Source organism: Mustelus asterias, chromosome 8, assembly GCF_964213995.1.
Source record: "Mustelus asterias chromosome 8, sMusAst1.hap1.1, whole genome shotgun sequence".
NCBI lineage: Eukaryota > Metazoa > Chordata > Chondrichthyes > Carcharhiniformes > Triakidae > Mustelus > Mustelus asterias.
This window is the reverse complement of record NC_135808.1, coordinates 4849155-4865475: the sequence shown is the minus strand read 5'-3', so window position 1 is coordinate 4865475 and position 16321 is coordinate 4849155. Positions and strand designations below refer to the sequence as shown.

At 45.0% G+C, this 16321-nt stretch overlaps 1 protein-coding gene across 1 annotated transcript in view; it reads right to left on the bottom strand.

Moving 5' to 3' along the window:
• The window catches only part of LOC144496798 (zinc-binding protein A33-like), a 28153-nt gene extending 17390 nt beyond the window's left edge, over positions 1-10763 (bottom strand). Inside the window, exons 1-5 of the mRNA XM_078217349.1 lie at positions 10317-10763; positions 10133-10228; positions 6718-6951; positions 5586-5608; positions 4339-4454 (exon numbers count right to left, since the gene is read on the bottom strand). Coding sequence (XP_078073475.1) covers positions 4339-4454; positions 5586-5608; positions 6718-6951; positions 10133-10228; positions 10317-10727 — 880 coding nt within the window. The 5' untranslated portion in view covers positions 10728-10763. The remainder of the gene's footprint in view (positions 1-4338; positions 4455-5585; positions 5609-6717; positions 6952-10132; positions 10229-10316) is intronic.
• Between the last annotated feature and the right edge of the window lie 5558 nt (positions 10764-16321).

Here is a 16321-nt window from a genome sequence, read left to right as displayed (position 1 = left end):
CAAGGCAAGAAACCATCATAATAATATGGGAAATGAGGATCATAGAATAGCAGAAATGGACAAAGAGATAAAACCTTAGAATACACCAATAATCAAGACTAGATGGTACAAAGATAATAAAACGATAAAACTAAAAGCTGTGTATGTGAATGTACACAACATTCATAACAAAGTAAACACATTGATAACACACATTGAAGTAAATGAATATGATCTGATAACTTTACAGAGACATTGCTGCAGGACGAAAGGATAACATTTAATGACATTCAAGAAGGATAGAAAGCTCGGTAAAGGTGGAGGGGTCGCACTGCTTATCAAGGACCTCATTGGTGCAAAAGCTGGAGATGACCTTGGTTCAGGAGATCCGAATATAAAATTGGTTTGGAGATGAGGAATAGGAGGGGAAATAAGTCAATAGTGGGAGTGGTCGACAATCCTCACAACAGTAGCCACAATGTGGGTCACAGATAAAGAGACAGTAATAATCATGGGCGATTTTAATCTAAATATAAACCAGAGAAATCAGGCTGTAGTTTCCTGGATGGGGAGTTCAATGAATTCTTTCGAGAAAGTTTCTCACAGCAGAACGTTCTGGAACTAACCAGAGAGTAGGTTATATTAGACTTGTCTTTGTGCACTGTGAAGGAATAATGAGTGAATTCAGAGTGAAGGCAGCACTAGGTAGCAGCAACTACAATATGATTGAATTTGAAATCCAGTTTGAAAGGGAAAAGAGAGGATCTAAGATCGGTATTTGAAACTTGAATTTCTAGTCGAGAAGAAAAGGAAAGCGTTCAAAAGGCTCGAGAGCTTGGCGAAGATAGGGATTTAGAACGTTATATGGCTTGTAGGAAGGGACTAAAGAAGGAAATTAGGAGAGCCAGAAGGGGTCACGAGAAGGCCCAGGCAGGTAGGATTAAGGAGAACCCTAAGGCGTTCTATAAATATGTGAAGAGTAAAAGGATGAGACGTGATGGAATAGGGCCTATAAAAGGTGAAGGCGGGAAAGTCTGTACGGAACCAGTTGAAATGGCAGAGGTGCTCAATGAGTATTTTGCCTCGGTTTTCACAGAGGTGAAGGACCTGGGTGGATGTACTGTGGGCGTGCGGTGGACTGAAAGGATTGAGTATGTGGACTTTAAGAAAGAGGTTGTGCTGGAATTTTTGAATGGCATCAAGACAGATAAGTCGCCGGGTCCGGATGGGATGTACCCCAGGTTACTGTGGGAGGTGAGGGAAGAGATTGCAGAGCCTCTGGCAATGATCTTTGCATCGTCGATGGAGACGGGAGAAGTGCCGGAGGATTGGGGATGTTGTTCCTATTTTCAAGAAGGGGAATAGGGATAGCCCAGGTAATTACCGACCGGTGAGTCTAACCTCAGTGGTTGGTAAACTGATGGAGAAGATCCTGACGGACAGGATATATGAGCATTTAGAGAGGTTTAGTATGCTCAAGAATACTCAGCATGGCTTTGTCAAGGGCAGATCGTGCCTTGCGAGCCTGCTGGAGTTCTTTGAAAATGTGACTGAACACATTGATGAAGGAAAGGCGGTAGATGTGGTTTATATGGATTTTAGCAAGGCGTTCGATAAGGTCCCCCCTGCAAGGCTTCTAGAGAAAGTGAGAGGGCATGGGATCCAAGGTGCTGCTGCCCTGTGGATCCAGAACTGGCTTGCCCAAAGGAGGCAGAGTGGGTCTAGATGGATCTTTTTCTAAATGGAGGTCGGTCACTAGTGGTGTGCCCCAGGGATCTGTTCTGGGACCCTTGCTGTTTGGCATTTTCATAAATGACCTGGATGAGGAAGCGGAGGGATGGGTTGGTAAGTTTGCCGACGACACGAAGGTTGGTGGGGTTGTGGATAGTCTGGTAGGATGTCAGAAGTTACAGAGGGACAGAGATAGGATGTAAGACTGGGCGGACAAGTGGCAGATGGACTTCAACCCAGATAAATGCGTCGTGGTCCATTTTGGTAGGTCAAATGGGATGAAGGAGTACAATATAAAGGGAAAGACTCTTAGTATTGTAGAGGATCGGAAGGACCTTGGGGTCCGGGTCCATAGGACTCTAAAATCGGCCCCGCAGGTGGAGGAGGTGGTTAAGAATGCGTATGGTGTGCTGGCCTTTATCAATCGAGGGATTGAGTTGAGGAGTCCGGGGATAATGATGCAGCTATATAAGACCCTCGTCAGACCCCACTTGGAGTACTGTGCTCAGTTCTGGTCGCCTCACTATAGGAAGGATGTGGAAAAGATTGAAAGGGTGCAGAGGAGATTTACAAGGATGTTGCCTGGATTGAGTGGCATGCCTTATGAGGATAGGCTGAGGGAGCTCGGATTTTTCTCCTTGGAGAGGCGAAGGATGAGAGGAGATTTAATAGAGGTGTATAAGATGTTGAGAGGCAAAGATCGGGTGGACTCTCAGAGGCTTTTTCCCAGGGTGGAAATTTCTGCTACGTGAGGGCACAGGTTTAAGGTGCTGGGGGTTAGGTACAGGGGAGATGTTAGGGGTAATTTTTTAACACAGAGGGTGGTGGGCGAGTGGAATCGGCTGACGTCAGTGGTGGTGGAGGCGAACTCAATAGGGTCTTTTCAGAGACTCCTGGATGAGTACGTGGAGCTTAATAGGATGGAGGGTTACAGGTAGGCCTAGAAGCTAGGGACGTGTTCGGCACAACCTGTGGGCTGAAGGGCCTGTTTGTGCTGTATTTTTCTATGTTTCTATGTTTCTAATAGGAGCAACGATCTGGTCATGAAAGCTAAGCTAGTTGTAGTGAACTGGGTCCCCAGGCTTGGGGATATATCGATAGAGAAGCAATGGCAGATATTTAAGACGATATTTCAGAATATTCAGAATAAATATATTCCTACTGGAAAGAAAATCCCCAATGGGAAGATCCACCATCTGTGGTTCACTAAAGAAGTTAAGGAAAGGCTCAAATTGATGGAAAAAGCTTATAACTGAGCAAAGATGAATGGCAGGTTAGATGACTGATCAGAATGTAAAGAATTGCAGAGATGAAACCCCCACAATAATGTAGCAGCAAAATAGGTATCCAGTGTCCCTACACTAAACATAAGGCGAAGTCACATTGTCTGTACAAACTGGAGACATTTGATATAACTGGAGACTCAATACAATCTTGATCTTCCATTGCATGGTGATGCCCCACCCAGAAGAACAATCTATACAATGGTTTAATCCCTGGTCTGAAAGGGACCACTGGAAACCCCATTGGAAATGAAGTAAGGAGTTTATTTGCTCTGTTTCCTGCCTAATATTTATACCGGAAATTACATCATCAAAACAGAAAACTTCATCATTATCACAATGCTGTTCCTGTGATCTTGTTGTTTGCAAATTGGTTTTCTCATTTTCTACATTCAAACACTGACTGTTCCTCAAAATTATTCCACTGGTTCTGAAGTGTTTAGGCTCACACTGCAGGAATGAAGGGAGCTTTTGATGATTTCTCTGTGACCAGGAGGTGAGTTATTTTTCTCACTGCTGCTTGCTGCTCCTTTCTCTCTCTCACCCCCACTGTGTATTCATGAGGATTTCTTGTCCCCTGTTCCCTCTTCAGGAACGACAGTACATTTTCCCACACTGCAAACCAGTGGGAAACTGGACAGTGATACTGTTGTGAAGATCAGCCCTCAGAATGGATTGAGCCTCTGATCAAATTCACAGAGTGAGCGGTGGGTTCACTGGTTCACTGCCTCAATGGAGTCACTCAAAAACTCAACCTCACTCAATCTAAACTGCCCTGTCACCCTCCCTATTCTAGATTTAAAAGCTATACCTACTTTGATCTAGTCTCTGTGACCGTGTCAAACACGTGGATGTTTATAATCTCCCTTTTATTCCAAACCTTGAACGTTTCAATAAGATCACCACACCCCCTCTCTTATCCAGTGCAGACTCGCAGTTTCTGCAGTCCCTCCTCTTGATTAATGTGTCCAATTCCACCAGACAGATTATCTGTCATTTATCACTTGCTCTCTAATGTCTGTGTGTCTTCCTGAGAAATGATGATAAAAAAATGTTTCCCAGAATGACAGAAGGGAGCAGTCCAGTCTCCGAGAGAAATTCCATTTCACATCCTGAGATTGGTGCTCTATTCCTCTGGTTATACAGATCCCTTCACTGCTTTGACACACAGTGCTGATGGCTTCAGACACTTACCCAGAGGAACCCACAGAAAGAGAAATATGAGAATGGGGAGACTCCAGGTATTAACAACTGGAAATGTGAGTATTTAATCTGGATCTTTGGAGCCCAATCAATATATTTACAACTGAATTGATAATCAATAAAATTAATGTGAGAGATTTACCGGGGTTAATGAAGTTTATCATTTCTCTCCATGCTCTGTACTGTAAAAGGTCTTTGTACTTCCTGATAGAGAGGGCGGCAGCAGATACTGAGAGTACCTGATCGTCATCACTAATACTGTAAATGGTAAAAATGATGCTATGAATTTGTCTTTGTTAGAAGATTTTAGAACTTATTTAAATGGTCAAGTTTTCAGCATTTTTGATGATTGAGAAAATGTACAAAGTGAAATGTTAATCTAGTTTCTCTAACTGAGAAAGGAATAACTTTTAAATTCAAGGGCAGAGAATGGAAACAGCCATGTCTTGAAAAAGGTTCAAAACCTGATAACAGCCATCACACACTGCAGGAAATGATTAACATTGAGCCTGTCCACTTGCTGTATTATAAACAAAGTTTGTAGAACAAACACAAAGGCTGGAAACATCCCAAAGCTGAATATCCAATTCTGCAATCCCTGGGCCCCACATCCCTCCCAGAATCCTGTTCTCCTCTACTTCTGGCCCCTTGAACATCTCTGATTTCAGTCACTCCCCCATTGAGAGCTGGACCTTCAGCTGCCAAGGTCCTGAGCTCTGGAATTCCCTCACTGATCCTCTCTATCTTTCTAATTCTCTTTCTTCCTTTAAGACACTCTCTGAAATCCATCTCCGTCATCCAGATTAATATTTCCTTATTTGGCTCTGTGTCAATTTACTTTATAACGCTCCTGTGAAACTCCTTCGGATATTAATTTCCAAGAAAGGCACGATATAAATACAAGTGTTGTAGTTGTTAACGACACAGAGCCAGTTTGTATTTAGTGTAAAATTAGAATCCGTTCCCCCCTTTAACGTGAGACTTTCTCAGGTTGGTCAGGCTCCATGCAGGGACATGGGTGACCCACTCCTTGGAAACATGGACCATGCGGTTCTCTCAGGGTCAGTGGGAAGGTCACAGACACAAACAGCCAACATCGGGCAAGTGATCACTTCCGGCCTGGGAACCAGATTGTATTATTTACACTTCCCGGTTATTTATTACAATATTGTAGAACAGTTCTGTAAAATCACTGTAATACAGTGAGTTATCATAAAGCTCTCGTCAGTGTGTATACGCGGAGCTTATCATTTCCTGCAGTGTGTGATGTCTTGGGAACTAATGACCAACCATTTAAAGTTGTGACAACAACCAATAAATAAATACATAATAACACTTCACTGAGTTTATTTAACAAACTGCAGAGTTTCAGTAAAGAACATGTCCTACCTTCTCTTCCGACAAGCTTCCTCCTGAAAGAAATGAATCAGGAACAGTGAGGGTGACAGTAACAGATTTCAGGAGCAGTTAGACAGGCTGGTGAAATGAGCAGACTTACAGCAGGTGAGATTTCACACGGAAATGTAAAGTGATGCATTTTGGAAGGAAGATTGTGGAGAGTCAAATAAACTGGAATTGAACATCAGTCCCGCTCACAGACACAGTGACCCTCACACACCGTACCAGACACACCCACACACTCACAACATGGAACTGGAACTGGATATCAGTCCTGCTGACAGACAGTGGGGGTTATTCTCCAGCCCACTGCGATGCTCCAGCAATGCAACAGGCTGGGGGACATCAGTGGAGGTTGTTTAGCGGGCTCCCCGCTCGGCGCCACGGCTTCCACGCATCTCCCAGACGAAGATTTGTGGCATCATCAACTCCGCCGAGCTGATTTCCATATTTAAGTTCCTATTTACATCTAATTAGTGGGTCCGGGATTAGAGTCTCCGGACCCGCTATTGTGTCTCCCCCTGCCAGGAGTGGTTCACCCCAGCAGGTTTTACAACAGCTCCCACGAACGGGGAGCAGGCGGCCCGACCCCACCAGAAGGAACAGAGGCCATGGAGGCCCCCACAGGAGGTCGGGGTGTGCACCTTGGGCAGTGCCAGCCTGGCCCCCTGGGCGATTCATTTTGAAAATCCCACTACAAAAGACCCAGCGGGAGTTACTCCAGTTTTTATGCAAATTCGGCACTTCGAATTGTTTTGGGAGAATCGGCCCCAGTGACTCTCACACACCGTACCAGACACACCCACACACTCACAACATGGAACTGGAACTGGATTACAATGGGAGCTCCAGGAGTAAATTAAACACGGAAATAATCACAAAGCAAGTGTGAAGATCAAGAAAACTCATTCTCAGGAGGTCACAGGTATTCCCGGGAATCTGCAGACAGTGTGGGAGCCCGTTAGATCTGAGACTACAGGAAAACGGTTCAGGAAGGGACACAAAATTCTGTTCAATTCGGTTAGTATTTTTCAGTAAATTCTATATTAATTTCACAGTTATCATCAGTTATTTAGTGACTGTGTGAAGTTTCCCTGAACTGAGCCGCAATATATTCCCTCACCTTCAGAAATATCAGCTCGTCTTTTTGCTCCATCTGTTTCTGTATCTTTGAGAGTTTCCCCTCAATAGAATTTAAATTCTCCTGAATCTCTCGAAGGTTTCTTTCCATTGGTTTTAGAATCCTCTCCTCTTCTTCCCTGAGATCTCTGAGTAAACGCTGCTCTTTCTCAGTGAGAATCTGGTGCATTTTAGTGAACTCGGATGTGATGTGGGTCTGCAGACTGCTCGACTGTTCCTACCGAATGAAACGTGAAACATAGAACAGAGAACATAGAAAAGCTACAGCACAAATAGACCCTTCGGCCCACAAGTTGCGCCAAACAATTTCCTTGCCTTCTTGGCTCATCTATAACCCTCTATCTTACTAACCTCCATGAACCTATCCAAAAGTCTCTTAAAAGACTCAATCGAATCCGCTTCCACCACCACTACCGGCAGCCGATTCCACACACCCACCACCCTCTGAGTGAAAAACTTACCCCGAACATCTCCTCTATACCTACTCCCCAGCACCCTAAACCTGTGGCCTCTCGTGACAACCATTTCAGCCCTGGGTAAAAGCCTCTGAGAATCCACTCTATCAATACCTCTCAACATCTTCTACACCTTTATCGGGCCACCTCTCATCCTTCGCCTCTCCAAGGAGAATAGACCTAGCTCTCTCAACCTATCCTCATAAAGCACACCACTTAATCCCAGCAACATCCTCGTAAATCTCCTCTGCACCCTTCTATGGCTTCCACATCCTTTCTGGAATGAGGCGACCAGAACTGGGCACAGTACTCCAGTTGGGGTCTAACCAGGGTCCTATACAGCTGCAACATTAGCTCCGAATTTCTAAACTCAATTCCTCTATTGATGAAGGCCAGTATTCCATACACCTTCTTAACCACAGCCTCCACCTGCGACGCCGCTTTGAGCGTCCTATGAACCCGGACCCCAAGATCCCTCTGCTTTTCCATACTGCCAAGCGTCTTATCCTTAATATTATATTCTTCCATCCTATTCGACCTGCCAAAATGAACCACCACACACTTATCTGGGTTGAAGTCCATCTGCCACTTCTCCGCCCAGTCCTGCATCTTATCTATGTCTTGTTGCAACTGCTGCCATCACTCTACACTATCCACAACACCTCCAACCTTTGTGTCATAAGCAAACTTGCCAACCCATCCTTCCACTTCCTCATCCAGGTCATTTATAAAAATCACAAAGAGCCAGGGTCCCAGAACAGATCCCTGGGGCACCCCACTGGTGACCGACCTCCACTCTGAAAAAGACCCATCCACAACCACTCTTTGCCTTCTGTGGGCAAGCCAGTTCTGAAACCACAAAGCAACGTCCTCTTGTATCCCATGCCCCATCACTTTCTTCATAAGCCTTGCATGGGGCACCTTATCAAACGCCTTACTGAAATCCATATAGACCACATCTTCCGCTCTTCCCCCATCTAAGTGTCTAGTCACATCTTCAAATAACTCAATCAGACTCGTACGGCATGATCTGCCTCGGACAAAGCCGTGCTGTCTACTTCTGATCATACTATTCCTTTCCAAATGTTCATAAATCCTGCCTCTCAGGATCTTCTCCATCAACTTACCTACCACTGAGGTGAGACTCACCGGTCTATAATTTCCTGGGCTATCTCTTCTCCCTTTCTTGAATCATGGAACCACATCCACCATCCTCCAATCCTCCGGAACCTCTCCTATCTCCATTGATGATGTAAAGATCATCGCCAGAGGATCAGCAATCTCTTCCCTCGCCTCCCACAGTAACCTGGGGTACATCCCATCCGGTACCGGCGATTTATCTAACTTGATGCTTTTCAACAGCTCCAACACACCCTCTTTCCTAATGCCCACATGCTCAATCTTCTCAGTCCACTGCAAGTCTGCACTGCAACTACCAAGATCCTTTTCCACTGTGAATACTGAAGCAAAGTATTCATTGAGTACCTCTGCTATTTCAACCGGTTCAATGCAGACTTTCCCACCGTCACATTTGATTGGTCCTACTCCTTCACATCTTATCCTCTTGCTCTTCACATACTTGTAGAATGCCTTGGGGTTTTCCTTTATCCTGTCTACCAAGGCCTTCTCTTGTCCCCTCCTGGCTCTTCTAATTTCCCTCTTTTGTTCCTTCCTACTAGTCGTATACTCTTCTAGATTTCTAACATTACCTAGCTCCCTGAACCTTTTGTCAGCTTTTCTTTTCTTCCTGACTAAATCCGTTACAACCTTCGTGCACCACGGTTCCTGTAACCTACCATAACTCCCCTGTCGCACCGGAACATTGCCGTGCAGAGCTCCAGACAAATTTCCCTTGAAAATTTGCCACATTTCTTCCATACATTTCCCTGAGAAAACCTCCTTCCAATTTATGCCTCTAATTTCCTGCCTAATAGCATCATAGTTGCCCTTACTCCAGATAAACACTTTCCTAGCTCGGCTGATCCTATCTCTTTCCAATGGTAGTGCAAAGGAGATAGAGTTATGATCACTATTCCCAAAATGCTCTCCCACTGATAGATCTGACACCTGCCCAGGTTCATTCGCTAATATCAAATCAAGCACAGCCTATCCTCTTGTAGGCTTATCCACATACTGTGCCAGGAAGCTCTCCTGAACACATCTAACAAACTCCTCTCCATCTAAACCCCTTACCCTAGGGATATTCCAATTGATATTTGGGAAATTAAAATTTCCCATCACGACCACTCTGTTATTATCACATCTCCACATCATCATTATCCGGCATCTCCACATCATGATTATCACATCTCTCCAGAATCTGCTTCCCAATCTGCTCCTCCACATCTCTGCTACTATTGGGCAGCCTATAGAAAACACCCAGTAAAGTTACCGATCCCTTCCTGTTCCGAGCCTCCACCCACAGAGATTCCGTAGACAATCCTTCCGTGGCATCCATCTTTTCTACAGCTGTGACACTATCCCTGATCAACAGTGCCACTCCCCCACCTCTTTTGCCTCCTTCCCTGTCCCTCTTGAAACATCTGAAACCCAGTACTTGAAGTACCCAGTCCTGACCCTGAGATAACCAAGTCTCTGTAATGGCCACCACATCACACTTCCAAGCAGCGATCCACGCTCTAAGCTCATCCATTTTGTTCACTATACTCCTTGCGTTAAAATAAACACACCTCAACCCTTCGGTCTGAGAGCTCCCCTTCCCCTTCACCTGCCTATCCTCCCTCTCACACTGCCGACCAGCCCCTTTTATTTTTACTCGAACCTCCTCTCTCCCAGTCACCACATTTTGATTCCCACCCCCCAACCATTCTAGTTTAAACCGTCCCCAGTAACCTTAGCAAACCTTCCAAACATAATTAATGTCCCGCGATAAAGGGAACAAAACTAACCGAGATCCCAGAAAATCAGCACAGGAGACCTTACCCTAACTTCAGAAATCTTCCGTTTCTGTTTCATTTCCTTTTTTCGAACCGCCGATTTCTTCCCTGTGAGAGAAACTAAGGAAGATTTGAGCTGATCCTGGGATTGGGAGAGAAAATCACAGAATGAAAGTGCTGGATGTTGAAAATGTGATCAAACTATCAGGTAAATAATATTTCCCTTTTACCTTGTAGATTTCAACAGCTTCATCGAAAGGCAGGAAGCGGTGCTCTCTGTGTTCCCGCGAAACGACACAAGTGTAACAGATCAATTTCTTGTCAGTTTCACAAAACAGCTTCAGTTCTTCCTGATGTTTCTCACAGTGAAGTTTACTTTCCTTCTCTTTCGGATTCAGCTTTATTTGTCGAGCTTTCTCGGCCAGATTCGCTAAGGCCCGATTTATCCTGAGGTTTCTTTCCGGAAACTCCTCTCGACATTCCGGGCAGGAGTTTATCTCCTTCTTTTCCCAACACTGGGTGATACAGGAGCGGCAGAAGTTGTGTCCACAATCCAGTATTACCGGATCTGTGAAGATATCGAGACAAATGGGACAAATTGTCTCCTCGGTCCAACTCATTGCTTGTTGTCTGGAAGCCATGTTCACTCGCAGCACTTCCTGATTCAAACCGCTTTCAGTTTCGATGTTCCTGCCGCGCATCCTGAGTTCAGCTATTTCCCGATAAAGTTCACTGTATCACTCAGGGAATTATTATTACAGAGTGGGCCATGTCCTCTCCACTTTCACACTGGAGATAAAAACTGGCGCGGTCTGAAGGATAACGGAGGGGAATCATTGAACTCTGTCGGGGGCGGGTTGGGCTCCCGGGGATGTTGCCAATGGAAAGAGAGAGACAAATGGAGAGATAGAATGGGGAGAAGAGGTGGAGATGGGAGGGATCGAGATTCCATTGCATTTTTCTTCAGTCTGAACCCACTGCCGATTAAAACCACTCTGGTGAAACTCGGTGTGAGATCCGGATCCAGAAACTGAATTGTGTTCATCACTGCAGCCGCTCACATTAAAACATCAAATCCCATAAATGTCAAGGAGATATTTTACACAGCAGTTGTTGGGAAGATATTTCGCGGGTTCGATCTGTGAAGTTTGGTTCATTTTCTAGAAATAATAACTTTTAGTTTCATATATATCTATGAATCCCTCCCGGGGACCCGGACCCAGAGAAACATCAACTGATGACGGAGCAAAAACAGAAAATGCTGGAAAATCTCAGCCGGTCCGACAGCATCCGTGGAGCGAGAACAGAGCGAACATTTCGAGTCTGGATGTCTCTTCGTCAGATTCCAGCATCCGCAGTAATTTGCTTTTAACTGATGAGGGAACATTTGAAGTGGAATCTCTCCTCCAATATTGGGCGAAGTTTCTTCATGATGTGGAGATGCCGGCGTTGGACTGGGGTAAGTACGGTTAGACTGCTATATTTAGTTGGCTTCGAAACCCGCAATGAAAACCATTTAATTATAAATTGTTGTGCTGACAGGAGGATTTCACAACAGTAATCGTGGAGCACAAGTGTTTGTAAATCTCTCTACTTGACGGCTGTTCCTGTTCTTGTGAGTAACCCATTGCGGGTGCAGTAAGTTTCTGGGATGGGTTGAGACTCTGTTTGAACTCAAGTCTGTCATTGTTACAAAGCGCACCGCTGCCACCTGCTGACGGAATCACAGTGCTGCAGGGAAGAATTCCTCATTAAAAACGGCCCAAGAAATGGGGACTGTCTCTGAAGATTCACAGATTCGATGGACCAAATGGCCTCTTTCTGTGTTGTATCAGACTGGGATTGTTATTTATTCATAAACTTGGATCTGATCAAATCCAGATTAACAAATCCCATTCAGTAAATCCCATTGTTTGGTGAGATGGTCCCTGACTATTAGTGAGAAAGATTATCAGGAGAATGTCACATTAGTATTCACCATTCTGTGAGAACGATTTACGCATTAAAATTCTGCAGTAACTCAATACATGCTGCTATATTTAGTTGGCTTCGAAACCCGCAATGAAAACCATTTAATTATAAATTGTTGTACTGACAGGGGGATTTAACAACAGTAATCGTGGAGCACAAGTGTTTGGAGAACTCAGGAACTGAACAGGATCGCTGCAGACCTGGTATCAAGTCTCTGCCTTGTGCAAGTCAACTCCAATCTACTGCACTCCTGGTTTGTCTGTTCATCTGATAATGTCGGAATGGGATTCATTCTGCCGGATGAAATGTTGGACACTGAACTCTCCACGGATTTCATTCAGACACCCCAGAGGATCACAGAGTCACTGAACACAATAAAATCGACTGTGATCTCGATATGTTCCATCTAAAGTGCGTTCTTATATAATTATTATTCCTCATTTACTGAGTTCACTGTTAACTGATGTCTTTGTTTCTAAAAGAACATCGACACGTCTCTTTTTCCAACAGCCGCTGATGCACAGCTCTGGTGATGCAGTGTTGGTTGTTCCTGACAGGAATTAGGAATATTGCCATTCTGCCCTTTCCAGCCTTTCAGTCTCAGCATTGAATTCAGGAACTTCAGATTCTAACCACCGTTACCATTCTGCTGTAACCGTTAGCACTGCTCTGGAACCATCTTGCGCTTCTTCACCAGTCCCATTCCCCATTCTCTTATACTTTGCACCGTTACACCTTTAGACATTTAACCTCTCCTGTCTTCCACCATTTCATAGACCTCTCCCTGTTCTTACTCTCCGCCCTTTTCTCTGACACTGTCCTTGCTGAGAAATTGTTTACTCTGTAAAATATTCCAGTTCCAATGAAAGGCCATCGACTTGAAAAGTGAATTCTGTTCTTCTCTGTATTGATGCTGCCTGATCTGTTGAGTGATTTCTGTATTTTATGTTTTTATTAAGGATTGGGTCTGTTAATGTCTGATATATAACTTTCACTCACTGCAGAGTAAATACAGTAACACAGCAGGGAGCTGAAGAGAACCGGGGCGAGATTCACCCACAGAAATGTGACTCAGCAATTTGAATGAGAAAGCGCTGAAACTCCCCATGGCTTCCAGACACCAGGCGGAGAGTTTCACTGAGCTTCTCTCCGACATTAGGTTTGAAGTGGGGATGTTCACTGATGATTGCACAGTGCTCAGTCCCATTCACACCTCCTCAGATACTGAAACATCCTGTGTCTGGACCACATTATGACTTGGGATGATAAGTGCTGAGTACCATTCACAACTCCTCAAATACTGAAACAGTCTGTGTCTGGGCCACATTCTGACTTGGAATGATAAGTTGTCAGTAACATTCGCGTCACTCAAATGTCATCTTCAACAAGAGAGAATCTAACCAGCGCCTCTTGTTATTCAGCAGCATCGCCGGCGCTGAGTCCCTCACCATTAACAACCTGTGGTGGCATTGACCAGAAACTTCGCTGGACGGATCATATAAAAACTGCTGGACAAGATCAGAGGCTGGGAATTCTGCAGTAGGTAACTCATCTGCCAAAGTCTGCCCCTTATAAAAGGACAGTAAGAAGTCTCACAACACCAGGTTAAAGTCCAACAGGTTTATTTGGCAGCACCAGCTTTCGGAGCCCCAAGCCCCTTCTTCACTCACCTGAAGAAGGGGCTTGGGGCTCCGAAAGCTAGTGCTGCCAAATAAACCTGTTGGACTTTAACCTGGTGTTGTGAGACTTCTTACTGTGCTTACCCCAGTCCAACGCCGGCATCTCCACATCATCCCTATAAAAGGCACAAGTCAGGATTGTGAAAGGATATTCTCCATTTGCTTGGTAAAGTGCAGCTCCAACAATACACACGAAATTCGGCACCTTGCAGAACAACGCAACCTGCTTCATCGGCTGCAGTTTTTACCGGAGAGAATATCTGCACTGTTCATTGTGAATTCATAGTGTCATTTTATTTGCAGGATTAATGAAGATGATGAAAGAGTTCCGTTATCAGAGAACATCCTGTGGGATTCAACTGTGACGGGTGGTGCTGCTGCTCTGAGTAATTCATTGCGGGTGCAGTAAGTTTCTGGGATGGATTCAGACTCTGTGTGGACTCAAGTCTTTCATTGTTACAAAGCGCACCGCTGCCACCTGCTGACAGAATCCCGGTGCTGCAGGAAAGAATTCCCCATTAAAAACGGCCCAAGAAGTGGGGACTGTCTCTGAAGGTCCGGACACTCTGAGCCGAATGGTCTCCCCCTGTGCTGGATCATCCAATGATTTTAATGCATTCTGCTACTGCGACCTAATCAATTCCCCTTCAAAAACTGATTTCATTCAATCCCGTTGTTGAAACTTCCCATGCACCTGGGAAAGATTAACTGGAAAGCTCACACTGAAATCTACAATTATGGAGATTTTACTTTAATGTGTAAGCTTTGATATTTGCTGCAACATTTAACTGGATTTGATTTCAGCTACAAGAATATGATTGACATCAAGGTGGTGTCGTTCTAATAGAACTATTTCAGTTCAGCAATGGTGGAGTCAAGTGATTGGAGAACTCAGGAAATAAACAGGATCACTGTCAGCCTTGGTGTTCCGCCTCTGGTTTGGACAAGTCAATTATAATCTGCTATTTTGAAACACTCCGGCGGGTGCTTTATCCGAGTCTTTACGTCTCTCATTGACATTTTGAATTCTCGAGCATTGCCACCGGCCGAGGGTTGGGCCGTGCCGATGGTAATTGAAGCGGGGAGTTAACTGAGGAGCAGACAGTTAATTGGGAATATCTATCTTGTTTTCGGGGCGGCTCCTGTCAGTTATCACGGGCGACTTCCAATTCGGAGAAGAGTGAGACTGGGAAAAGTTCAGGTCAGAGTCATTTGATATGTGTGAGGTTATAGTTCCCACCGCCATGTGTTCACTGCACCCTTCAGACATATTAATTCCTGCACAACCTGGGAAATTATCACCATGCTCTGTGAATTATCCGCCATCATTTTTTTAGCTTTTTATATTTATGTACATTTATATTTCTTTTTTTCTGTCACCATTTTCTGCACCTTGTGACGGTGCCCACTATACTTGTCTTCTTTTGGAGCCGCGCCCTGCACCAAGGGTCAGACTCTCCCTCCAGCCAAAGGCTGGGCTTTAGAATGGAACTCCAGTTCACTCACTTGTCGCTAAAAAATTGCAACATTTCAAGTGCCAAGGATATTGTGAGTCTGGATATTTACTGGGCGAATGCTTTGTATTTCTGGATATTGAGGAATGTTAGTCAGGCGTTGTTCATTTCCAGCCATTTCCCTCTCGCTCTCAGCACAAAGCCCAAGTACTCAGGCTCAGAACCTCCCGGCAATTCCTTCACCTCCGATCCCAGATGGCTGTATTTGTGCCGTTTTTCGTCCCACACAACTCAAGTGCCTTGTAGTAGTCTTCGTATCGTACTGTGACACCCACCACTGCAACTCTGATCTACCGTGAGTATTATGTCAGGTTTCCATAAGGAGCCGTCTTTGGCCACTCGTCTTGGCTCCGTGTAAGATGTCCAGCAGTACTTACTGACATATAGATGTAGTTGTTGGAATCCCTTGCTGTGGTGTTTAATTCTTGCGTTCTTTACAAACGGGCAGCAACCAGAAATGTGGGCGATGGTTTTGTTTGCTGCCTCGCATCACTGATATGATTTGACAGCGTTTGATATCGGCCCCTTGTTAGGGATGAACTTGTGGGATAGAACTTACTTCGAAAAAGTAAGTTGCTAATGAGGCGAGATGATTTCATTTGGAATACTGCATTTAGTTATTTGTCTGAGATTTGTTTGGGTGTTTTAGTTTGAAGGAGGCTTGCGATTTCCTTATTGGTGAACCGGCATCCTGCAAATCTCGGCTCCAGTTCCCTCAGGAGTGTAACTTGCTCCGGGGCCACTTACGGGCACGGCTCCCCGGCTTAGAATTGACCTGAAGCGCTTCCAGGAGCTTCTGGGTGCGCAAAGCGACATGTCTCTGCCTGTCGTGCTGGCTGAGCCCAGACCTGGTGGTGAAGCTGAGCTCGCACTCGCTGCATTGCTATTCCCCCACTGCTACAGGTTGCCTTTCTCCGCTACACTGAGGACAGTGGCAGGCAATGGATTGATATTCTCCTGTTTTGCCGCAGCGCCAACACCTGGTTCTGATGTTTATAACCTGGGGCACTTTGGTCATGTGGATGTTGGAGAAGCCGATCGTGGGGAGGAGGGTGTTACAGGAGCTGCAGA